At 48.4% G+C, this 25,980-nt stretch overlaps 1 protein-coding gene across 4 annotated transcripts in view; it reads right to left on the bottom strand.

The window, feature by feature from the left end:
* Positions 1 to 25,416, bottom strand: part of HIPK2 (homeodomain interacting protein kinase 2) — a 131,931-nt gene extending 106,515 nt beyond the window's left edge. For all 4 annotated transcript variants that reach the window (XM_030466797.1, XM_030466815.1, XM_030466805.1 and 1 more), the window contains exon 1: positions 25,173 to 25,416. In XM_030466797.1, the coding sequence (XP_030322657.1) occupies positions 25,173 to 25,191 (19 nt within the window). In that variant the 5' untranslated portion in view covers positions 25,192 to 25,416. The remainder of the gene's footprint in view (positions 1 to 25,172) is intronic.
* Positions 25,417 to 25,980: the final 564 nt, after the last annotated feature.

The following is a 25,980-nucleotide window of genomic DNA, read 5'->3' as shown; positions in this document are numbered from 1 at the left end:
CAAGACAAGAGGGCATGGTCTTAAGTTGTGCCAGGGGAGGTTTAGGTTAGATATTAGAAAGAATTTCTTTACGGAGAGAGTGATCCAGCATTGGAATGGGCTGCCCAGGGAAGTAGTGGATTCTCCGTCCCTGGAGATATTTAAAAAGAGACTGGATGTGGCACTCAGTGCCATAGTCTAGCAACCGCAACGGTGGTTCAAGGGTTAGACTCGATGATCTCTGAGGTCCCTTCCAACCCAGCCGATTCTATGATTCTATGATTCTATGACCAATGTCTGTCTTGACAGACCTTCCTGAAAATTCACATGCAGAAAAGGGGGAAATAATGGTAGGACTTCAGTTATCAGCTTCTCAGGGGACAGCGCAAATAATAAGCAGCTCTCTCCCCAAAGTACCCTAATGGCATCCTAGCTTTACAAAAAATGATGCTTGAGTGTTTTTTCTGAAATATATACTCGCCATGCACAGTCAAAATTAAAAAGAAATATAGGGCATTTTTAAGAGAAATTCCATGGGGAAAAGCAACTGTGAAACAGCCAAACATCAATTATGAAAACCACATCAAGAAGAGGCTCTTGTGCATGGGCTTTTGCATTCAGGGATTTGAAGAAAATGTGCATCCTGGTTTGACTCATAATGTAGGCAGAGAATGAGCATGTTTCCTCAACTTGTACAGCTCAGTATGTTCCCATGCTGAACTGTAACCCTTTAAAGTCAGTGTATCTGAACAACTTCCTTGCAACTCTTGCAACATAGCTCGTGGCTCAGGGCAATTTTTGCTCTCCACTCTCACCTCCTCTGCAGAACAGAGTCACCATCCTAACTCATTCCCATCCTAACTTACTGCAGAATAAGCAGATGACTCTATCGTGTTATGGACAAATGCTGTGAGCATCCCTGCCACCTAAGAGCTTGTTCATTGATGGCATGATCATGATTTCTACTTCAAACTTTTCAACCAGCCTCCTCCTCCCCTGCTACTGCCCACATACAACCCTGAACTAGTCAACAGGATGCAGGCAGTGATACTCCCTTCTACCTGACCAAACACGTGTGGTAGAAAAGTGAAATATAAGAAAGTGAACCAAAGCAGAGGGATTTGGATGTGATTCTGCCTGTGAGTGAGGACTGGATCATTTTTCCAAGCTTAAAGATAACAGTCTCATCTGTGTACTACTCAGGATTTCCAGAGGACAAGAACTGGGAATGAGAGCAACCAGAACTGTGAGTACCTGGGGTAAAACCAGGGAATGCCTTCCCACAAGACCTACAGCAAAAAGCAATAGGATGACCCTGTGCATCTTTAAGTATAACTTGCAAGTCTGTTGGTTTGTGGCTCTGCTGCTTAATGGTATGCAGCATTATTATAGCATAAAAAGAAGTGTTGCAATAAAGGAAAAAGACATCTATATTTTTTTCTTATTTTCCTCCATCCCTGATTTCTCTATCTCTCTCTCTGGTCACACATGCTCCTGTACACAATGCCTGGACACAAGGCTTCACCAAGAATTTTCATCTCTGATGATCGATGGCACCAGGCATTTTCCCTGTCTTTTCAGGAGCAACAGCTGTTTACTATTCCTCAAGCCCACTCCGTGTGATAAACAGCTACACAGAAAACAGAAAAAAGGTGAGAACAAGACTACTGAAAGCTGCAAATCAGGAATGCGAGGCTTAGGAAACCTCAGCTTTATGACTGCCCCTGAAACCTTCCTTCAGCCTCCTCTTTTGCCCATGTACAGTAGCAGAGCTGGTAATCATATAATCACAGGCTATTTTTCTATAGTATCTTGGCCTCACCCAGTACAGCAGGATACCCAGTGCTCACCTAGCAAGCAGCTAGTCACTATTTCATCTTCTCTGTTCAAGGTGTGGCCCCAAGTTTTGTTTACTAGGTACCAGCCACACTCTGCTCTGCAGACAGAATTAGTAATTTACTCATGGGCTTTCCTACAGTAAGTATCATTAGAGTAACTGAATGTTTCACCAACACAAAGGAATGTATTTTCACAATGTCTTCATAAAGTAAGACACTGTATTATCCATATGTCATAGGCAGGGAATTAAGGCACAGAAAGATTAACATGAAAAGCTTCCACTAATTTTGACTGCCTAATTGAAACTCTTGGGTCAAAGTTCTTCAGAGACTTGTTCTGTCTGCTAACGATGTGGAGACAACCAACTTTTTTACAGCTTAAAACTTAGCCAAGTTTGGGCTAATGCTCATGAAGCCAGCAGAAGCAGTGCCCCTGACATATATACCATGCAAATGTTGATTGGTTTTTAAGATGGAAGACTATCTTCTCATTTATTTGTACATTCACTACATTCACATTCATCACAAATTTCAGCAGAGGTCTAACAGCATCTATATTTTCTAAATATATGTTGTGAGAAAGGTATCTGGGATGGTAAGGTAGCCTAGAGAGTTTTAGTAAAGTTGTGAACAACCAAAAAAAGAGTCTTCTAACAGGGGAGATGTTGGATGGCTTCAAAACCAGGTCACTGCCATGACATACACTTTTGAAGAAACCACACAGGCCAGATGTTATACTAGCAGTATTATGCCAAACTTAAATGCAAACTTCATTTCATGTCCTGGTTTTGTTCAGATAACCAAGATTAATTTATTTTTAATCTTAATGCAAAACTGAGTTTTGTTGCTCAGTTTCAAACAGCAACTTTTACTTACAGAATGAGCCCCACCTTTTCTCCTGTTCCCTGAGAAAGCAAGTGAAGTGTGGGGCACTGCAGGCAATACTGGTTATAAAATGGATTTAGGACTGACAGATGGACAGTACTCAGAGGTAGTAACTCTCACACTGCTATAAATGGATTCTTCCCTCTTGCAGGGAGATTCACAAATTCCTAAAAAAAGGCCCATCTGAAAATTCTGTGGAGTGATTTATCTGTTGTAACACTGGGAAAACAAGAAAGACAAAAGACAGACAGATGGAGGGAAATTTTTTAAAAAAAACAACCCATAGCTAATGTGAGCCTTCTCCAGAGCAATAATTTATTTGTAGAGACATTTTTGTACAAGAGTAAAATCCAACCTTGCATTCAAGCTTCTCCACCAAGCATGTGCAGGACTCAGAGAGAAACAGAATGAGACAAAATGGGAGTTGGCAGGAGGATTGGTTCCTCCATCACCTTGTTTAACATGCAAGGAGAACCCTGGGATAACTCCTGATGGTCCCTCTTTGACATCCAAGCTTTTTTCCTGGCGAATGATATAAACTGTCCCTCCTCTAGACACATACCATGCATGCACACAGAAACAAACACAGACCCAGTTTCTCTGTCCTGTGCTGAAAACTCTTGTCATATATCCCTGCTTTTCAGCTAGCAATGTCTCCTGACTACATTGACTAATTTAGTATTTTTAATTACAGAGGGATTTACAGCACTGTAGTACAGTGCGCTCTTTTATTATACCCACTGTTTTTGCTGGATCTGGGTACACTCTACATACAAAGTTGCACATTAGACAAATTACACTGCACATTAAGTCAATCTCTCTCTAGAAACAGGATTAGATGAAGAGGCAAATCTTCCTCATTTCTAGTGTATAAATTAATATCTCCAGAATCAATATGAATTAAGAGCTCCACATCAATTTATGAAAAAAAACAAAACAATAGTTGAAACATTCCCTGCAATGAAACACATTTATGTAGGAGATGCATTTTTTTTTCTCCCATTTTGTCTAATAAATAAAACAGCTGGTCCAAGGAATCAGGTCAATCAGTGTCTGGAAAAAGCCCCATTAAAGCTGCTATATAACCTAGTTTCTCAAGCTGCATGAGGCATCCTACTATTGGAGAGGCACAAGTCTATGCAGTGACAGCCTGTATGCCTCAGCTCCTGGCCATTCAGGGTTATGGAGGATATTTATCACAAATAGCAATAACTGAAGCTAACTGAATAGCAATAACAGTTAAAGAGCTAGGCACTGAAGGAGCACAACAAAGACAACGTGATGCATCCAGGTCTATACATTAAATATAGCTAGTGATCTTGGGCACGCAGGTTGAGGTCATCCAACATGAAAAGATGGGAAAGGAGCAGATTTTCATATATGCTCAAATCCCCTCAAAGGGAGCCCACACCTATCTCTGCTTCCACAGCTGGTGACAGCATCTCTTCTCACAGTGTGGACTACTCACTCCACAGCTGCATGGTCCTGGTCCCTCCCACATGGTGTGGTGTGAATCCAGCAGTGCCCAAAGCTGTGGGTGTGCTGTGCAAGCACAGAACCTACTCCAGTGCAGGCAGAAACCTCTCAAGCCTTCTTCCTCCTCTGCTGCACACAGCTATTGTTGTAATGCCTAGGTCCTGGTCACCTTGGAAAATGTACAGGTTCTTCTACAGGTCTGAAAACACTTTGGAAAGGGCATCACAATCTACATCCTATAGAGACAAAGATGCAGCCATAGGAAAGTAAAGCTACTTGCTGAAGCCTAACCAGTGAGGCAGCAACAGAACTGGGAAATTAAACCTCCTGACCCACAACTCCAGGTTTGAGCTTCTTAAATAAGAATTCTCTTTCCTCATTAAAAAACTAAAAATGGGGAGAGGAATATTCTGTATACACAATGAACCTGGCCCTCAGAGGGCTAATGACCTGAAATACTTTTTTTTATTCCTTCTCACCTCCATTTCCCCTGATAAAGTTACTGTAACTTCAAGGACTATCGTTCTTTAATTGGTCTACTTTAACCTAGCTTGTCAGCTCAACATCCTTTTCCCAACCTTCTGAAGCCAGAGACCAGAGAGTAGATTACCTTCTTACTTTCAGTCTCTCTGGATGTCCTCACAATGAGCTGGATAGAGACAACTCCACTTTCTAGATCGTGCTGAGGGACACCAAAATCCCATCCTCTGGTCTCAGCCTGCAGTACACAGCAGCCTTAAAGGGTACCCTGGAGGTAAAACCCGGTTGTTCTCTATTAATTTTTCATTTCAGGAATGGCTCCAGGGAAAGGAGGGAGATATAGGTCAGAGATTTTGGGGGCTGATCAGTATCTTCGTTCATCTTCAGTTTTTTTCTTCTTTCTCCTCTTTTTTTTCCTTTCTTTTTTTTTTTTTTTTCCTTCCAAATTCAGAAACAGGGCTTTCCCTCCGCATTTCTCATTTACTCCATGAACATCATTGGCATTAGTCAGCAAACTCCTGCTATTACCCCCATGAGCCCCTTACACTTGCAGAATGACTAACCCTGCTCTCCACACACTTTGGCTCCAACAGCTGTAGCTGTTTTTCCCCCCTAAAAAATGGGTTTCTGTGTTGCTTACATGCAGTACACCCCTATGGTCACTGCCACATACACTCCCACCGTGTGTGGCTGCAGACACCACAATTTTTTACACACAGAACCAGGAGGGGATGACAGAGCCTGCGTTCTGGTCACTTCTTAACTCACCATCACAGTAGCAGCATCCCTCAAACTGGGACGTGGTTAGCTACTGCCCCAAGCACAGGCACGTGGTGAATGTGATGAAGGAAGCCTGAAGTAACCCGGCTTCTCTTTGTGGCCTTGCCAGTAACCTGGGCTTTTTGGGTCACGTTTCCTCCAGGTGCCTCTTTTAGCCTCTCCTTCCTTGGGCCTTGCCCAGGCACCTGTTTGCCCAGCACAGCAGGCAGAGGGTCTCAGCTGGGCTTCTGAGACACAAACGCAGGGTGAGTAAAAACACAGCTCCTGGTGACTCAAAGACTGCCTCATCGGAGCATGACAGAAGGCTCCCTCTGGCCAGGTGGGATTGCACAAGATGTCCACCCACAGCCACACTCACAGGGGACCTCGCATGCAACTCAGGGTCATGCAGGCATAGCCACAGACCTGCCCACACTTGGCTCTCAGCACCAGGCTCCAGCAAACTGCGAAGTTGTTGCATTCAGCCTTCCAAGGCAATGCCAAGACCACAAAGACCACTCTCCCCTATGTCCAACATGCAAACAGGACACCTTGATCCCAGGGCAAGGCCGAGTCCTCGGGCTACTGTAGGGACGAACTCCCGCCACCCTTAATGGGAACAACTCACATCCAGAGCAGAGTACGTCAGCAAGGATCAGTGGAAAGGGTTGCCAACTTGGTGCCAAAGAAGTCCCTTTCCCATTTGAGCCCATCCCGCCACCAACCATGTTCCCTTTTTCGTTACCTCCGTCCCCATTGCGAGAGAGCCTTCTGCATCGCTGTGTAGGGAGGCTTGAAAATAAACCACCGGCTCCAGTGCCACACTCCCTCCTGGCAGATCTGTTTCTCTCTTCTTAACTGTTTCCAAGTGCCTGGCTGTTTTATAATCCCCACTGAGCATTCCCTTAACTCCTTCCTCACTGAGTCCTTCCACCCTCCCTCGCCCGCTCTCTCTTAAAAGGCAGAAAAAGCCAAGGCAAGGCAGGGGGTACAGAAAGCGAAGGAGGGGGCCTGAATCAAAGAAGGAACAACTGAATCAAAATTGCACATGTAACAGAACCAGCAAATTAGTCATTTCCCCTGCCTTCGCTTACGCAGACAATAGACTCTTCTATTAAAATATTTCTTTTTTTTTCCTCGTGGACATTTAAGTAGATTCGAAGCTTACTTCTTCGCTAATCTCCTCTGCTTTTACATATGGTCATACGCTTCTCCTGATAGGACCATTTTAAATCACACATCAGCTTGGTCTTTGAGATCTAAACCAAAATTGCTTTCTCAAATCACAAGTACATGTGAGTTGATGGCTTCACACCCAGTGTCACCACTACCTCATTTACACATATTACAAAATCCAAAAAGAAGAGAGTGCAGGTATTGCTTCCGAGTGGAAAGGGCCTTGGAAATCACTGTGAGGGTTGTGAGAGGACTGTGTGAAGGAGCCTAGGCAGAGGGACAGAGTCTCCCCGTTTCTGAGACACAGGACACTGCAAGTGCCCTGAAGTGAACTGATAAAAGCCACACACACCACCGGTGCTGAAGGCTGTGCATTGCACATGCACCTGCATATTTGTCAGGGAGGGCCAGTTGTGGGGGAGAAGGAGATACCCGGCTTCAGACATTTTAGGAAACCCACTGGGCAGAGATAGACCGAGATAACCACGATGTACTGCAGGTTACTGTGTGCCGAGGTGTGCTGGCAGCATGCAGGACAAGTACCGTGACCCAGCAGCTTTGTATTTCATAACTGTGATTATGAGCAAAGTAATGTCACAGAACACTCTGGTCCGTACACTGCTCCCATAAAAGGATGAATAGAGAGCACAAGGAGAAGAAGTAGTAGCTTTCCCGTGTCCCTTCTCAGATAGGAACGTGACACCTGCAGCTGGCTGCTGCTCTTTCCTCAAAGCCTATATCTGCTTCTTCCATCCTCCTGAGGTTACCTCTGACAGCTTAACACTCAAAAGTTTACCAAGGTATCTTTTTTCCTTGACAAAATGAGCTATTCTGTGGCACCAGGCTGGGACACAGGGCTTTTGAAAATGGTTCTGCTGATGTTCAAAGGGAGAAGCTTGCTGTGCAGAGGAGTGGTAGAGTTAATAGTAGTAGGATCAGCACACGCTCCTACCCTGCCATCTGCCTTCAGCTGAGCCAGGCCTTCTGCTGAAAAGCCAACGTGGGCTTGGGCCACTGGAGTGAGCAGCAACTCAATGACATGAAAGACTGCCTGGCTTACTTGATTAAGAATAAGATTAAGAGCCCAGGAATTCTGTATAGCACTGGTACTGACTCAGTCTGGGGATTTCATGGGGATATTGAAGCCTGGTTTTCCAAAGAAATCTTTTATTTCACTCAAGTGGGTGTTCACATGCCTGCTTAAAGAAGCCCCATGAGCTGACCATGACCCCCAGAAACAGAGGTCATTTCTGAAACTGCTACACTTTCTTCTTTCCTCACCACCAGTAGAAAGTAGGGATAAGTAACACTTAACTACTGCACTCCCCTGTAATGTTTAACTACTCCACATTTATAAAGTTCTGCAGGAAACATGGGAAACCCACTGAAATGGACAGGTATGCTCCTCACAACCCCAAGTAGCAGATCCCTCATTTGGCCTGAGGACTGATTTCAAGCACTGACCACTGCCAGCAGACCCCAGCAGAGACTGCTCAGCTCTGCTCCTGCACATCCAGACTGATGGCTGCCTCAAGAGCTTTTCCTGTTTGTGTTTGGGTTTTTTGTTTGTTTGTCTGTTTGTTTGTTTTGGTTTTGGTTTGCATTGTTTTTTAATAATAGCAGTCACTTAGGCTTGTGGATGACCTTGAACTATGGAATTACTGACCCACCACCAAACTCTGAGCTTGCCAGTGCAACCATGAAGAACAGGGCTTGGTCCCCTTGAGGGATGGTAAACACCAAACGGCTTTGTATATCTGCAACAAAAGTTGGATCCCCTCTGATGTCATATCATTCTGCCATAACATCCTACAGCAATTTAAAGGTCTCCAAACCCAGGAGGAGACAGACAGAGGGAGAAGTGCAAGAGTGCTGGTCTGGAAGGGGCATGGGGAAGCTGGGATGAGCAAGGGCAGAACCTGACCACTCTGAAAGGGAAAGGAACAGAGAGGCCCTTTCTTTCAGAGGGAGGAAGGGAAAAAGACAGAGAAGAAAAAAGCCTGGAGTTAATCATGAAAAACAATAACTCATCACTTATTTTCATATCCCCTCACTAATGCTGGAATAATGCTAACAGAGGAATTCTTATGGCATGCATGTCATGCCTGCAAATACCAAGTGAATTACTACTCAGCTAGACTATGGGCTATGGCACTGAGCAGCACATTCGTTACAAGCAATTGAATGATGAACAACAGTTCCCAAATTCCTCCTTCACAATGCTACTTGCATTAGTTGTAATTTAATGAGAGAGAGAAAGTTTTGGCTCAAACCACTGAAATAACACTGCCTGCCGCTGCTTCCCACTGGATCTTGTATTAACTCACACCACTACCACCACCTCCTCCTCCTCCTCCTCCACCTCCTCCCTTTTCACACCTATCCTCAGGTGCTAAAAGTGGTGTCATGAAATCCATCCTCATGGCAAGAGAGCATGGCAGGAAGCCCCCAGGCACACGCATTCCTTCTGGCTGCAATGTAGGAGAGGACACAAACCTCTCACTCTCCTCTGCAGACAGTAATGGGAGGGCTGGGGGAGGGGAGGTTTCTCCAGCAGCCAGTCTCTGTCTGGACAAGCCTCCAATTCTTTAGTTTATTCCTCCTGGAGGGCTGTTGCAGGAGAAAGACACCGACTTGGCAGGTCTGGATATGACACCAAGAGCACACAGCATGACCTATGTCAGTGCAGAGCTCCTACCACACATCCCTGCCAGCATGTTCCCCCTGCCTCCTGGAGGGAGCCACAGTGGGTAGCCCAGCCATGTCCCTGTCCTTAAGCCTATCTTAGCTGGTTTGTCACTTCTTTGTAATTATTTTGAGATCTGGTAAGCAGCCAGTAAATGTGAACAGCATCTTTGCTGTGGGTAAGGCCTTCAGGGGTGTAAATGTGCTATCACTGCTGACCCCCTGGGAATCACTGCCACAGATGCCTTCTCATCAGCTCTCTCCAGTAGGTCTGCACCTCCCACATCTTCAGGGCAGAAATCAAGTCCCCCTTCTTTGCTCCATGGATACTGCCACAAAAGAGATGCCTTCTTCAGAGAGTAAGGGCTATGTTGCAGGGTTTTGTCCCAGAAAGAACCTAACTGGCCAGCATCATCTTCCACCCTGGTGGCAAACTTTCCTGTCCCCTTCCACATGACATTTATTCACCATCTGACCCTACATGTAAGGTTCACACCTGAAATGTGACCCAGTGTGTGGGGTCTCAGATGCTGGGCCAGAAGAAAAACGAGAGGTCTGATCCAAGCATCAGACCTACAAGTTAGAGGCTGCAAATATCATTACTGCTCTCCTGGTGTATTCAGCCTCTTTGGTGTTCCCCTCTGACAGATTCCATCCACAGGTTCCTACCCCATGGAGCATTCAGAATTTTCCTTCTCCCCTCTGTGCCAAATGTAATTTATAAGTTCCTCCATCCCTGGCCACATTTTGTGGTGTTTTGATGAAACAAATCCAAACTAAATTTACATGGTTCTGAAACAAATGTATGGGCAGGGGAAGGAAAAATGCCCTTGGGACTGGAACCAAATGTGTTTGTGCAAATGAGACCTAGGATTTACAGTTACCTTCCAGCCTCCAGCATGTGCTACAGTTTTAGCCTTGGTTTAAAACCCATCTGTTTTCTTGTAAAGGTTGACAAACACCAGTGATCCTCTCTCCAGCGTACTGGCCAAAGTCCCATGGACTTGAGGGGGAGGGAAGGTAGGCAGAACGCCACAGGATGCTCCCAGGAACATCTGCAAATGGGTCTGTATGGAGCCATAGGTGCACGTGTGTACTTCCCAGCAACACAACAGACACCATGCTGGGGGCCACATTCAGAACCTGTCTGAATCCCCTCTCCCAAGCCCAGCCATAGCACGGCACATTCTGTGGCTTTCCTAATGTTACAGCTGTGTCTGATGGGGCTCTGAAAGAAATTAAAGCAGTGCTGAAGTGACCCTAAGTGAATGCAACAACAATTGATACAAATTAATAAATAAACAAGGATCACAATTGCACAGGATAAGAAAGAAATGGTGAGCCTCGGCCTGCTGTGCAGAGCCCAGCATCTCCCTGAGGGGCACCAGATGAAAGGAGCCTCTGTGCAAGGAGAAGGCATGAGGAGGGAGGACACAGGCAGGAGAGTTCCCCTGACAGAGGCCCACTGCAATGTTTATGTGGAATTTAGGAGCCTAGCACAGGTGTGGTGGTACCTGCTACCAGCCCCAAACTCAGCCCACTGCCTGCAAAGAGAAGCAGTGACCAGGCTGGAGAGATGAAGAGTGGTTATAAGAGGCAGAACTATAGGGACAAACATATATAACAAGATACATGGAATCAGCTGGGTTGCAGAGAGAACAAGCCCATTATTGCAACAACTTTTTGGGCATCTACTGAAAACCACAGGGATCAGAACCACTAGCCATGATTAATCACATTTGCAGTTTAAAACCCAGCCAAATCCAATGTTTCTGCTGGGACCGAGGAGTTCAGCTGGAGGTTCCTGGCCTTACTGGGAAGGCAGAGGGTGTCCTACCCTTTGGTTCCCCTCCTGGCAGGCTGTCAAGGCTCAGGAAGGGTGAAGTTCAGCTGTAGCACTCTGTGCCACACTTCAGCTCCCTTTAAACCTTCAAATTGGGGCTTACACGGAGCTTATGCGTAGCCTGTCCCAACACAGGGTTGGATTTCACAGCTCTCCCATTCTGCTGGGTTGCCACCTCCAACAAAAAAGGGATGTAGTCCCTGCAGGCTGGCTGGCACGCAGCCCATCCACCAGGACACCCCAAGAATGGGATGAGGAGCACCTCCCCTGTCCTCCCCACATTCCCAGTGGGCAAGGCAGGAGGGCTGAGATCACTGGGAGAGGCTTCCACTTCCCTGGGTTTAGTTAGCCAAGGAACTCCCAGTATCTGCCTTTTCAGCAAGTGTTTCACAGTAATCACAGAGTGTTCCATCCATGTAACCGTGCCTGTGCTTTTCCTCCCCCACACATCCACTAGGCCCCCAAAAAGTTCACCCTGAGCCCCAGGGCAACTGCAGAGCCCCCTGTGCTTGCCAGCCCACAGCTCAGGCTGTCTTGACACCCAGCATTCAGCTCCCACAGGAAGCCAGAACGTTCTTGATATGCCCTTGGCCATGGACACCTTGGGTGGGCTGGTCATCTTCAACCCAACCAGGCTGAACATGACAAGGCTGTGCTGGGGGAAGGAGTGGCAGAGGGGAAGAGGATGGCAGGGACAGGACAAAAGGACACAAAATACACAAGGATAGTAAAAGTCCCATCCCTTTCACAAGCCCTGCAATAATAAGACACAGACGGGAATACCAGCTGCAGTGAAACCCGAATCAAAAACTATGACCTGCAACTTGCACCAGTGAAGCCAAGTGACATAAGCACATTTCCTAGCTCCCTCCTACCCACGTGCTGCCACATGCATCTTTTTTATTGTACATTCTATTAAAAGCATCGGGCATCCCCACCTTAAACCCTGCCCTACCCTGCCATTCACTCTCATCCTATCTTCTTCTTCCCTTGCACAGTATTTTCTACAGGCAGTGGCTTTTTGGCAAGTCTCGGTGTCTGTTTGCAACAGGGCACGGCAGGGGAAAGCCCACATCTCCTTGTAAAGCATGCTCTTCCTGAAGCCCCTTCAGCCCTTCCTGGCTGAGAGGAAATGTAGGGATTGATAATGATTCAAAATGATTCAAGTGCTCCTCTGGGAAACAGCAATGATTTTGGTGGAACAAGAAATAACTTTTAAGCCAAGACCAGTCCTAAAGAAGGGAACTCCACAGTCTGTAGCTTGAGTTTGCAGTTGAGCAAAAACTCAGGCTCAGGTGCCTGCCTGCAGGGATGCTGAAAAAGATACAGTTATTTTATTTAGGTGGTCTCACCTACATTGAATATGCTGTGAGTAATATGGTAAATACATCTAAATGGACACAGATTCCCCAGGGAATATTGGATTTGCATACAGATGCCAGCTACATCAGGACCAGGTAAAGACTTAAATAACTGAAGATACAGACCTAAGGCACATTAGCAGAGCTGCAGATACCCAAGAATTGGTCCAGTAGGGCCACCAAAACCTGGCAGTGGGAGAGAAGTCTAAAAGATGCCAGCCATGCAGCTGTTCTGGGTCAGGATGGAGGCAAGCTGTTGGATGTGGATTACAGATCATTCCTAGTCAAAATATCTTGGGCGGTATTTTCCTCAGAACTGGATTTCCAGTAACCCTTTTCTTCAGCCTGAAAAAAAGTCAGGTTGCTTAAAAAATCTCCCAGCCTTTTACAGGCAGAGTGGCAGTGTCCCCTCCTGAACACACGGTGATTTACAGCCTTCCCCACTCACTCAACCCCTTTACGCAGAGACTGCAGACACCACTCCTGCCAACACATACGCTGTCACAGCATTGCTCCACATAAACACCCTGAATTCACCTTGTTTATATTTCCTCCTGTACAGGCTGTGACAGCTCACAAACAGACAGAAGGCCTAATTTATATTTATAATAAATCTGCCTTCTTCATTCCCTGCAGTGGAAAAGAGCCCTGGTACAAATGCAATTTGCTGAGGGAACGGGCTAACAGCTCGAGCGAGAATCAGGCCCACGTTGCTTTCTCTAGACAAAGAGGATGCATCCACATGCAAACACGTGTGCTCACTCCTACATGTGCCTGAAAACATGGAAAGAGTCCAACACATACACACACATACACTCTTCTACCTGTATTCTCACACACATGGCTCAGCATCTTCTGTCCCTTCTGACTCGCATGGGCTTTCAGGCAGCGCAGGCATATGGAAGCTGCACTTTTGTTATCCAGGTGCTCACAGCCTCAGATAAGCCATGAGAAAAAGACACTGCCAAAGAAGTATTGTCACCATCAATGGGATATGCTCTTGTCTGCGTTTCATGTGTCCTTGTCAGGTGGTATGTCTATTTTACAATGGAGTTTGCAACCTGTTTCTTATCCCCACTTGATAAATGCACACGTGCTCTGAAGCTGAGAGAATGCAGAAAGGGAGTTCAGTGGGAAGTCAGGTTTCTGGTGATGTCAGTGACAGTGCTAGAAGAGATGAAGGAATTTATTATTGTACTCCTGACTAAATGTCATCCCCGCTTCCTTTGTAGGCACATGCCTTGGGGTAGTTATGAGGTTCTGGGTTTCTTCACCACATCCTCTGGCTGTAGCCAAGAGCTGTCCTTTCATTTTAATTCTGGCTTCAGAGGAAAGGTTGCGATCTCTTTTCCCATTGCAAAGGACTTCATTCCAGTTTCCCTTGCCCCCAGCACACTGAGGCTGTGACTGAGGAAGCCAGACTCTGCAGATCAATGCTGTCAGCCTGCTCAGAAACTGGGGCTAGCATGCTATGCTGGCACTGCACATGGGAAACACACCTCATCAGTCCTTTGTGATCTCTACTGGCTCCCAATAAGCTTCCATGAAGGTGACCTAACTACTAATTCCTACCAAGGTGTTCTGTGCTCACCTATCTTCTGAGCAGCTTTAAATCCTAACAGCATTGCAGAGTTTGAGTAACTCAAGAGTTCCCTCCTACTTGCCAACTTCTCCACATCCTGGTGGCACTAAGCTGGACCAAAAAGTCTTTGCTCAACACGGCCACCAAACCCATCAGCAGCCTGCAAGACTCCAGAAAGCTCCTGTGCTCTGATGCCTTGTGAGCTGGAGGCTGGGTACCACCTCATCTTAGCACTGCTCCATTAATGGCCCAGGCCTCGTTCTGCAGCACGTCACGGAACTTCTCTAATGGAAAGAGCTCTGTTACACACCTCTGTGCCCCATTGTGTTGCTGAAGCTAGCTGACACGTTATGGATTACTGCTCTGCTCAGATCCCTCCCCTGTACTCCTTCCTGGTGCACCACAGCTCCTAAGCACAGGATCAAAAGCATTTGTCAACGTTAGGGTGCTCAAGAGCATCACTAGATTAGAGGTGACCCTAGTCTGGGTATTTTAAAGATTAGCAATGGCTGTTTAACTCCCTGTAAATTTTGCCAGAAGAGGAAGAATAAAGTTTATACACACACAGTTATGAGGATATCCAAGAGGGTTTTCTTGGAAATCTTTTCCTAGCTTCTGAAGTCAATCATCTAAATAAGAAAATAGCAATGATGACCAGAAATTACTGCTATTTAGAGGCAAAATAGAAACCTCCTGAAAATCCTCACCTTTTGCAATTTGTCAACACTAAATGCTGCCTATGAGAAAAAAAAAACCTTATGCATTTTGGCTAGATGTTCTTCACATTCAGGTTCATGCTTTAAGCAAACAGATAGAGTTCCTACTAATGTAAGCATGGAGCAACACAGATATCCATCCTTTTGCAATCCTGTTGGGGAGACAGCTCGAAGCGATGAAAGAACTGTGCAGATGGTCACAAACCATGCCCAGCAAGCACTTCCAGAAACAGCACTGCAAAAAGTTAACACTGGGATGAAGCTCAGATCACCTTTGCCATGACCAGGCTCAAGTATTGTCTAGAGCTCACACTTCTGCTGATATATTTCTTTTTGGGATACTTCTCCCTTTCCTCCCCATGTCAGAGCTGGCTGATCTGAGCACCTGTTGCATCCTTTCTCAAATACAGGTTATGAGCTCCTGGGAGCAATGTCGTGCCATGTTTGTAGCACAGAGATCCTTGACTTGGGATCCCAACTGCCAGTGGCTACAAATAACTCGATTAAAATAAAAGTGAAGCTGCACCAAGGGATTATTATGCCTCCAAGTTTTCTCCAGACTAGATTACTCTCAGGAGACACAGGAGAGCTACCACTGAGATAAAAAAAATTTGAATCTTAGCCTAGGTTTACACAAAGACTATAAAAGATATGTGTCTGTATTGTTCTGACCTTCAGGTCTTTTTTTTTTTCCTTCACTTTTTCCTAACCTTTAAAAGGCACGTAAGATAAACAGAGGAGAAACCAGGCAGACAACATCCTCTGAAGAAATGTAGGAATATAATCAAGCCCTCAGTCACACAAATATAAACACCACAATTTATCTCTTCCTCCTCCTGTTTGATATTATCCTCTGTTCTAGTATCATAATCTGTTGCTATGGAAACACCTATGATGTCACTGTCAGAGGTTTATGGATGCCTTGAAGAGGAAGGAAAGGTACATGATGATGGGAGAGAAAAAAAACCCACCTACAAACAGCTGCTGAGCAGGAGACGTTCCAGGAATGGCAAGTGTTAACAGGGAAAAGATAAATACATCGACTGTGTTGGCACTGCTGCAGACAAGAGCAGAATACACACTGCATTTTAAAAATAAAAGAATGCTTACAAATTTTGCCTACAAGTAAAAACATTCTGGGAAAGCTAAAGGAGCTTCCTGAGAAACCAAACTTTCTTTGATATGTTCTCCAAGTTTTCTGGGACTGGGCAATTTCTGAGCCTTGCTGCTGGAGTCCAAGTCTCCATCAACCCACTCCATCGTCTGCTGTAACATTCCCTCCAGCAGTGTTAGCGTAACACCCCACCAAGACAGCTAATAGTTAGGGAGCTTGCTGGCTATCTGCCATCCCATGTGCCTTTACGATCTGCAACTAGGAAAAAAAAGTCATGTCTTCAAGCAAAAATAAACAGAGACACACTGAATCCACTGGATCACATCCAGTAGCAAATAAACACCTTGACCCCAAACTAGAAGAAAAAAAAAGAGGTTTTCTTGCTCTCTTCACCCAAGAGAAAACCATAACTTTATAGACTCACTGCCAAACACACAGAATGCTTGGCCTGCTACAAGACAGAACTGTATGTTTAGCCTCATATGCCTAAAACACACCCAGCCTTCGGGCTATGCACATCCATTCGTGGCACGATGCACGTGTGGATCTCACCCATGTTCTTAGATCCTGATGACTGTGCCTCTGCCACTCATACCCATTCCAGCCTCCAGGACTGATAGTAAGGCATGAGGACAGAGGGTAAAACAGTTACACGTGCCCTTAGAAACAGCATGTGCAGCCTACAGAAAAATTAAGCATGCACGGCCTGCCAGGGAGGAAGAGAGAGGATGGCAGATGAAATTTGTCCCCCACAGCTACCTTCATCATGGGAAGAGCACTGGCAGCAAGGGAGGAAATCACAAGGATCTCAGATCATAAAAAAGTATTGGAATTTCGGACAGTCTCTGCCTCAGCAGTATTTCCCAAGCATGAAGAGCAGGCTCAGAAGTCTTACTGGAATGCTATTAGCATCACCTTTTCCTCTGGTCTCAACACCAGCTGGGAAATCCCTACACGGTCTCTACATCCTGCCTATGAGCATTACAATACAGGTATGATCTCCTGTACTCACCTATCCGGCTTTCCAAAGGAGGTTGTTAGAGACAACTGCAGGGAAAAACCTGGGAGAAACTGATGCCAGCAGGGCAGCTACAAACAGTCCAAGGTGACATCTTCAGCAATTCACCCAGCTTTCTGTTCCTGCTGGTCTTGACTGTGACAGCCTCAGCCCCTGTGCTTTTCAAGGATCACCTCCCTCTCTCCTGTTACAGTCACTTGTCCTCATCTTCCTTCCCTACCTGTCTCTCTCCTCTTCTCTCTTGTTCCTTACTTTTTCTCAACCTGCAGCCCACCCCTCTTTTCCACAAATGAACCCCTGTCAAAAAATACACAAAGGAAACCCACACATTGTGATTTCCTCTCCTCAAAGAGTCCAGCTGGTTTGTATAATCCACCCTCCTGTCTCTTCATCAACATAAAATGCACATTCTCCAGGGTGGGAACTATTTACCCCTTCATGTAAACATCATGCCTAGTGCTGTAAGGTCCTGCTTTTGTTTGGCACTGGCACTACTACAACAAATAAAAGTGTTCTTAGGAATACTTCAAAAGCACTCAAGGACAGTAAAAGAATAGGAGGTGTGAAAATAAAGCTGAGTGTTTTGTGTTTTTTTCAGTGTCCTTTATATTTTTGGGGAAAGGTTCTATTTTTTTTATGAAACAATTGATTTTCTGTGCTTTCTGTCTGGGAGTGTGGAGTGAAAAACAAATCTGATCTTGGTGAAGAAACAGAGATTGTGCTTTTTTTAAATTGTCAGGTGACACCAGGGAGAAAGGGACTGCAAAACTGGGGGCATTACATTAGAATTCAAAACAACCCTGATAAAATTGAAAGGTACAGGATGAAATTCAAATGGAACATACACAAAAATCATACCCTTAAGTAGTATGACTATCTCCACACAGAGAGGACAAAAAAAGGCTCATGAGGCATCAGACCTCTTTAACAGGACCTGGGAGCCACAGCACATCATAAGGTACACACAGGTGAATGATGCCACAGTGCAAAACTTAGAACCAAACAGGAGCACTGCCTATAAGAAACATGAAGGATACTTCTGCTCTACTTGGCCAGCACAAGACCCCTGGTAAAGCACTGTGATGTGGCAGTGCCATTCAAGAGAGAGGTGGACTAGCTCAAGGGAATGCAGATTAGCAGGAGGATGGTCAGAGCTGCAGAAAACAAGACCCAGGAAAAGATGGAGGATGTGTCTGAGATAGGATCTAGCATAAGGAAGCATCTCCTCTAAGCCAAGGAGAGACATGTCAAAGAATAGTTTTTTCCACACTCACTATTGATAGGACAAGGAATCACAACAAGCAAAGCAGAGTGGAGTTACAATGTAAAATCTATTTAATTACAAAGGCAGCTAAAGGCAGCAATGACATCCTGGGCAGGCTGTGGGTCCTCAATACCTGGGCAACATGTTGGATAGGTGTGTTAGGAAGCATGCTAGACAAGCATGCATTTGGTACAGAACAACCTCAAAACTTTTTGAAGTCTTTCCTATGCCTCCTTCCTATGATTTCAATGATTTTTGGTGACAGCTAAGTTTCTTTGGCATTTCAGCATAGCCCACAGACCAAGATAAACCTGTCAGTGTTTAGAAGCCAAGGAGACATTAGGCTGCAGGGTTTTGCTGTGTAACACCATTGTTCCAGGTCTTGCTAATGCTTTTAAGGATTAAAGGTTATAATGAACAGGGAAGACAGCTGCCCTTCTGAGTTTCCCAAATATCTCTGGCAAATACCACTGCCTTGCAGAGTGACCTTTCCCACTTTTCAGGGTAAGAGCTGTAAGCAATTGTTCTCACTTCATCCTATCAGAGCCAAGCACAGGCCCCGGAAGGTGAGCAGGACAGAGAACAAAGCCTGAATAAAGAGTGAACTTCAGCTTCTCCAAGCGAATATTCCATTCAGTAGGAAATCCTTAAGAAAACCACGGGAGCAAAGTATGACATCCCTCACCCAGCATTAAAGCTCCCTCTCCCTCCAGAACGCGATGCAGATGGGCTAAGGCTCACTGCACAGAGATGGCCCTTCCCCCCACCACATAGCTCCATGAGTTCCAGGGGTGCTGCTGCTGATCTCCACTATGATCTCCAAAATCAGAACTGAGCCCAAGAGCTGCTTGAGGGGTTCTTATCCCAAGGACCCTTACCACCCAATGGCTATTTTGCACCCTCCCTCTGAATAAGATTCCATTCCTTGGCACCATCCTGTCAGTGGCTTGGATCAGACAGCCACTCTTCATTTATCACTTGAACATATACAGCATTGTATAAACACTCACTATTGCAGCTTATTACTACCTCCCTTAAATAAATAAACCCAACTATTGAATTCTTTTGGTACTTTGCAATGTGGCACTGCCCTTCCCGGCCTACCGAGGTGGGGGCTGCTGCTCAGATCACCTGTGTGAGGAGGTCTTAAAAGAATGAATTTTACTATAGAAATTACCCAACTCTGAAACCTATCTGAAACCTATCTGAGTGGTTCTAAAATACATGCACTTATCATTTCCAGAGGAAGGACCTCAGCAGCTGATGCAGCCAAATAAGAGAGGATTCAGATGTGGTCTGTACCTCTGTGCTGTAAACTGGGGGAAGCAGTAACATGCTTCTACTCTTTCCCTGTAAGAAACAGACAAATTGCTTAATGCCCTGTCTGGAGTGGAATTATCACTCGGGTTTGTTTTCAAAACAAAAGCTGAACTCTGTACTGCTAGGAGGAATTCTTTTCAAGAGAGAAGGCCTCCTGTTAAACACCTTGGCCTCTAATAGGGAATGTAAATAGCTGAAGAAACAACCTTTCCTCTAAATAGCTTCTAAATCTCACTTCTTGCTATTCACCAATTAACCATTTCACATTCAGAGGGCAGAGACTTCCTAGTAAGGGTGAGGAAACAACCTCATTTTTTTAAGTGGACTGATGAAGCTATAGAGGCCATGAGTCAGAAAGGTAATTCAGCATGTGGCCAGCTTTAAAGACATAAACAATTCTAATGAAGTCAGCAGCACTGCCTGTGAGCTTAAATTTAGGCACAGACCTTAAAATATCTTCTTAAATTGGGAAAGGGAGGAAAAGGGTGGAACTTTCAAAAACATCCACTCTCAGCCTACCCGTTCCTTACAGACACAGGGATGGGGACACTGTAGTAGCTGTCAGCCCACCACTGAATGCCTTTGCAAACTCCCCTTCTCAGGTGTCTTGCTAGAAGGTATATGCTATCCCAGCTGCACCCAGGTGGTCTAATCTGTCTCATACTGGTGCCTCAGCCCAGTCTGAGCAGAAGGTGGTTGAACTTGCCCTTGAGCTCAACATCTGGCAGGACTGCTCTAACACTATCACCTAGGACCCACTCCATCAGTACAGGGATTTACTCCATGCCCAGGTCAGCAAGCCTTTCATGATCTGACTTCCCATAACTTTCCTTCTGACCAAGTATCCACACATTTTTGCATGCATTGCTGTGATGTGGCCAACACTGAGCCTTATTCGTTTAGCCTCTTAGAGTACATTATCTGCCTCTGAATAAATGGTCTGACTTCCAGAGGTTGTTTTAAGTTCAAAACTCGCAAAGTCATCAAGGACGTGTCTGGGCTGTCCCCAATCAGTAGAAGATCTACCCAAATGAGGAGTCATTGCCAGGTCTTACCCAGTGTATATGAAACCACATCCACTGGTTTCAAAGCACCACATGGAAGTGGGCAGTAAATAACAACCACTGGATAAATAGAGAAACCGAGGCACAGGAAAATGAAAATTACTTCATTTTCCTGGCCAGCTAAGGTGTCCAACAGAAGCCAGGAGGTTTTCCCCACCTGCTCCAGCCATGCAGAGGAACATGCTGCATGGAGTCCAAGGGCCGTGGCAAGTAACTGTGCTTGCCTCTTTGTCCAACCACATTGTTTGTCTGCTTGCCCCTGCCCCTGGTGCCGACAGTTCTCATTCCACTTCTGAAAATAAAACAGCATTTTTCACCCATTACATCTCAAACCCATTTAATCGCTAGATGTGGCAGCATGATAAGAACAATAATTAGAACTGGAGGGGGCTTCCTGTTATCCTGGCTATAGCCATATCCTGAGCTAATAAAAACTTTTGGTCCCAGCATTGAGGTGGTTTAAGTTCTGGTTATTAATTCATAAACAGGAAGCGCCTCTGAGTTATCACCTCCCTGCACAAACTTTGGGGTAAAGACCTTTGCTACGCCTCACTGGTGCTGCCTCCCTGATGAGCAAGTTTTGTGCACTTTAACGAGATTTGAGGATGCACTCAAAACCCAGCAGGGTTGGCCGGTTCCTGGCGTTAAACAGGATCTCATCTGCAATGCATCCGGGATCAGGGTTTCAGGATTTCCCAGCCCCTTATGTGACAAGGACGGAGTGTGGGCAGGTCCCTGCCTGTGCTGAGCTCCAGCAGCAGCACTGGTGGTAAGGTGTAATTTACAAATATTACCAAGATTAATTCCATAAGCCACCCACACAGAAAACTACCTATGTGGCTGCTAAAAATACACCCTGAGTTGCAACAAAGTTGTCAGGGATAAGAAAGAAGCAAAGCAAAGAGGAACAAAGCCAGAAAATAAAGGTGAAAGTGTATGAACACCTTTTTTTACCCACTTATGAAGGACTATGGGTACAACGAACCTTGAATATCAATGGACACACCAGCCCAGGGCAGAAAGCTACCCAGAGACCATACACTGATGATGTCAAGCAGTTAAGTCCTCATGAAATGCAGTCTCCCCAGGTCCATAGAGCCTGGGTCTGTTCTCTGCACAGGAGGAAATGTCACACGACATGTGCACCAATGACAATTTTGCACAGTGAAGGCAACATTGCCCAGAGGAGAGTCCAAAAACCCAGATTCTCACCTGCCATAGGCTGGTCTGCTGCCCCTGAAGCCAATACAGCCAGCTCTGAGGAAGCCAGATCTCCAGTCCTCAGTGAGACAGTGACCACTAGTTTGCCCAACTCTGGAGCAGAGGCTATGCAGGATTATACCTGATGAGGCCCACTCTGAAGCCCAATGCATTTTCCCATGTGGCTCACAACCAAAAAAATCCAGGTCAAACATAGTATTACGGTGTTACTTCTGGTTTATTTTACTTGGTAGCTTTTTATGTTGCTCCTTTTACTGCTCAGGTCTGCAACACCGGGGAAAAAAGCGGACAAATAAAATCCAGCAGAGGAGAAGATGACAGCAAAAACTCTGAATTCCTTAAAAATGGGAAAATTCTCCTTACAACAGTGCGTGAGGGGGAGGATTTCACACCAGGTATTTACTTATTTATCATGCCTTGCCTATTAATATCAGGTGAGGCACCACCCTCCTCCCTAGAACCAATTTTTAAGCCGGTTGCTCTGCACAGGCACACACTGCCCTCACCCCCACGTCGAGAATTGCGGGTGACTTTCTGCATGTGCTCTATGTTATTACTCACTTAAATTTCTACTAGAACCATTTCGTAAGCCCTCCGAGGTGTCACATTTCCTCCCGGGGCACCTTTTCAGTCAAAGAGCCTACCGTATTCTGGAGATACTGTTTCACCTCCCCTCCCCTGATTTGTGATAGTGGCCGTGTGTGTGTGTGTGTGTGTGTGTCACCAGAGACTACTTGGCCAAGACCACGAGCAGAGAAGCCACTGCTAGCCCCAGAGCTGGTCCAGCCCCTCTGCTCTTGTGCTCTCCTCAGTGGCCTGACTGTAACTGATGCTCCAGAGGAGGGCTACGGACCAGAATTGTTATCCCTGTAACACGGGGCTTGTAAGGGAGGATGGCAGCCCTTGCCTCCTTCCAAGGAGGAAATTGCATCCCCTGCAATAAGTGAGTTTTTATCTACGCACTGCGATATTGCAGGGAATTCTGAGGACCTCTCATGGCAACTAGGAGGCGAAAAAACATTAATTAACCCCTCCTCTGCCTCCCTTGAAGCCAGCCAGCAGCAATTTAACCCACAAACGTATCGCAATACAAAGCAAATAAAACAATCCCTATCAGCCTTTACAGTATCTACTGGCTCTGCCATTTGGGATATTCACCTACTTCAAGGCTTGAGGCGCGCTGCAGAGCCTGGACACGGCCCCTTCTGTACCGGCTGCAGGGAATTTGTTTTAAAAGGGTTGCTTTTCAGAGCATTTTTTCTGTTCTGTTTCCAGTCAGGCAGAAGGGCGGGCGCTGCTGAAGTTAGGATGCTCTAAGGAACCGCTAAACTTCCACCGCACGCTCCGGTGCGGCACCGCCGCCTCCTCCCCGGGAGGAAGCCGGCGCCCTGCCCGCCCTGGCTGCGGCCGAGGCCTCCTTTCCTTTTTCTTTCCCTCCCCTGGCCGGCTCCGGGGAGGCGGCCGTGCCGGCACTCGGCGGGCGCCCGCTGCGGCGCTCCGGGAAGGGGAGCGCGGCCGGGCTGACCGCAGGCCCCGCGCCTCACGCCTCCCCAGCCGCTGCGGTGCCGCCGGGCGCCGCCGCCCGTCGCGGGGCACCTCACCGCCCCGAACCGCCGCCCGCCCGGCGGATGCGGCCGGAAGAGGAGCGAACTTCAGAAGAATCGCCGCATTACCCACCCTGCCAGCGGCGCCCGCTCGGGAGGGGCTGGGCAGGCTCAGCGGCGGGCGATGCGATGCCGGACAGGCCTCACTGGCCCGCCGGTGGCCCGATGCCGCGCCGGGGGCGGGACAGGCAGGGCCAGACTAGAGGACCGCGGACGGGGGCCAGGCAGGTACGCGCCGGAGCTGCGACCTCCCCGCCGCGGCAGAGGGCGGCGGTCAGGCGGCGGCGGCAGCCTCACCCTGCCCGCGGCAGGACCCCGCGGCCGCCCGCTGTCGTTGGAAGCGCCGGGGGTAGCCCGGGTACAGGGGGCTGCCCGGGCTCAGGGGCCGAGGCCGCTCGGCAGCGCGGCGCGACCGGCAGAGGGCGCCCACGGCGGGCCGGCCCCTACCGGCACCCCGGGCCCGCCGCGGCCCCTCCGCCGGCACCGGCCCGCCGCCGCGCAGGGCCCCGCCGCCGCTACCGCGTCCTCTCCGCTCCGCCCGGCGGCGTCGCAGCCCCCGGGCTCCGGCAGCCCGGTGCCTGGCAGCGGAGAGAGCGGGAAGGGACGGCCGTCCTTCCCCCGCTGCCGAAAACGCTCCTCTTTGTCTGCCTGTCTCCCGCGGGGTCCAAACTCCGCACCGCCGGTGAGCCCGGGGCTGCCCACAAATAACCCGGCGGGCCGGTAACTTTACACCACCCGCCGAGCGCCCTCCTCTCGGCCGCTGCAGCCCAGGCTCGATTTTCTCCTTAGATAAGTTTTACCGGCCTCGCCAAAGGGAAAAAAGTACCGTGTGTCCCTGTGCCTGTGCCGTCTCCCACCCCCCAGCTACCCCCCTGAGCCGGGCGCCTGGGTCTCCGCCGCCACGGACCGACCGGTGCCTTGTCGGGATAAAGCGCCCTCCGGATGGATGTCCCTCCGGTTTATGTAACGCTTTCCGGTCAGCACCGAGCCGGGAGGGGTACCGAGGGACGATAAACGCATCGTGAGGGGATTTAAATCAACCCCGATACATTTTCTAATTTTATATATTGTGGTTTTCTATTTAAACAGCCACCCTGAAAAACGCACCCATCTAACACATAACTCTCTCCCTAACCCTCGTATTTTGTTCTGTTTTTTTCTTTTATAACCCGAAAAAAACTAAGTTAGGGCACTTGGGCTTCTCGCTGCAGCCCGGGTTGGGCTGAAGGAGAACACGGAGGAGCTGACAGGCGCCTGCCGGCAGCCCCGTCCCCGCTGCCGCTGCCCGCGGGGTCTCCAAGCCCCGGAGGAGAGCCCAGGCGGAGAGAACTCCTAAGAAACCGGCAAAAGGAGCGGGGTGGCCGGTTCTGGAAAGGAAAACTGCAGCAAGGGGCAGGCAAGCAAGGCTGGCAGGCAGGCAGGCAGGCACACACACGCACACACACACGGAGGCGCAGGGCAAGCTTCGTCCACCTCATTGTTCTGCTCGGCACCGGCACGGACTTCACCCACCGCCCCCCGCCGCGGCCCGAGCGCCCGGGACCGTGGGGGGTTAAGAGGGGCAGAAGGGGTTTCAGTGCCGAGCGGAGACCCGCGCCTCGCCCCGCTCCCCGCCGGGCGCCGGGCAGGGCGGGGGTGCGCTGCCGCCAGCCTCCCCGCAACAACGCCGGGGGGACGGCGAGCCGCGGCCGGCCGGGGACCCCCGGTTCCCCCCCCCCCCTCCCCTTCCCGGAGCTGGGCGAAGGGTGCCGGCAGGGCGGGCCGTGCCGTGCCGGGTCGGGGCTTACCTTCGTACATGGGGGCCATCGGTGCAAGGACGCCTGTTATTCATGGCAACGCCGCCACGAACGACGCGAGATCGCAGCCCCCCAAACTCAACACACATCTGCCATCTTGAGCGGGTGTCTCTCGGCGGAGGCGAAGCTGCCGCCTGCCTTCTGCATCGCTGCCCGCCTCAGCGCGGGGGGAGCCGGGCACATCCAGCCCCGCTGCCGGCCCTCCGACGCGGCCGGGGCGGGCGGCGAGCGGGCGGGGGGCGGCGGCGCCGGGCCGGGCCGGGCCGGGCCGGGCCGGGGCCGGGGCCGGGGCGAGGCGCGGGGCCGGGCAGGGGCGGCGGGCGGCGGGGCCCCCCGGCTCGGGACGGCGGCGCTGGGGAGGGAGGGAGGGAGGGAAGGAGGAGGGGAGGGAGGGAGGGAGGGAGGGAGGAAAGGAAGGAGAGAGGGAGGGAGGGAAGGAGGGAGGGAGGGAGAGAGAGAGGGAGGGAGGAAGGGAAGAAGGGAAGGAGGGGGGCTGGCGCGGTGCCCCCGCTCTCAGCGCGGCATGGCTGCGTGTGCCGGGGCGTCCGCAAAAGTTGCACTGGGGGTGAGAGAAAGGGAGAGAGAGATGAAGGGAGAGAGAGGGAGACGGAGACCGAGTCGGAGAGGAGGAAAAAAAAAGGAAAAAAAAAAAAAAAGAAAAAAAAAAAAAGGCAGAGAAGGGAGTTTGCAAATAATCAAGCGCCGATGGCACTGATCGCGGCTTCCCAGAAGGAGAGGGAGCGAGCGAGAGAAACCCTCTGCTGAGATTATGTGGGATCTTGTTTAACAACACATTTCA

The sequence above is a fragment of the Calypte anna genome, chromosome 1 (genome assembly GCF_003957555.1).
Source record: "Calypte anna isolate BGI_N300 chromosome 1, bCalAnn1_v1.p, whole genome shotgun sequence".
In the NCBI taxonomy this organism is placed as follows: Eukaryota; Metazoa; Chordata; class Aves; order Apodiformes; family Trochilidae; genus Calypte; species Calypte anna.
The sequence above is the reverse complement of the archived record's forward strand: the minus strand, read 5'-3'. Positions and strand labels throughout refer to the sequence as shown.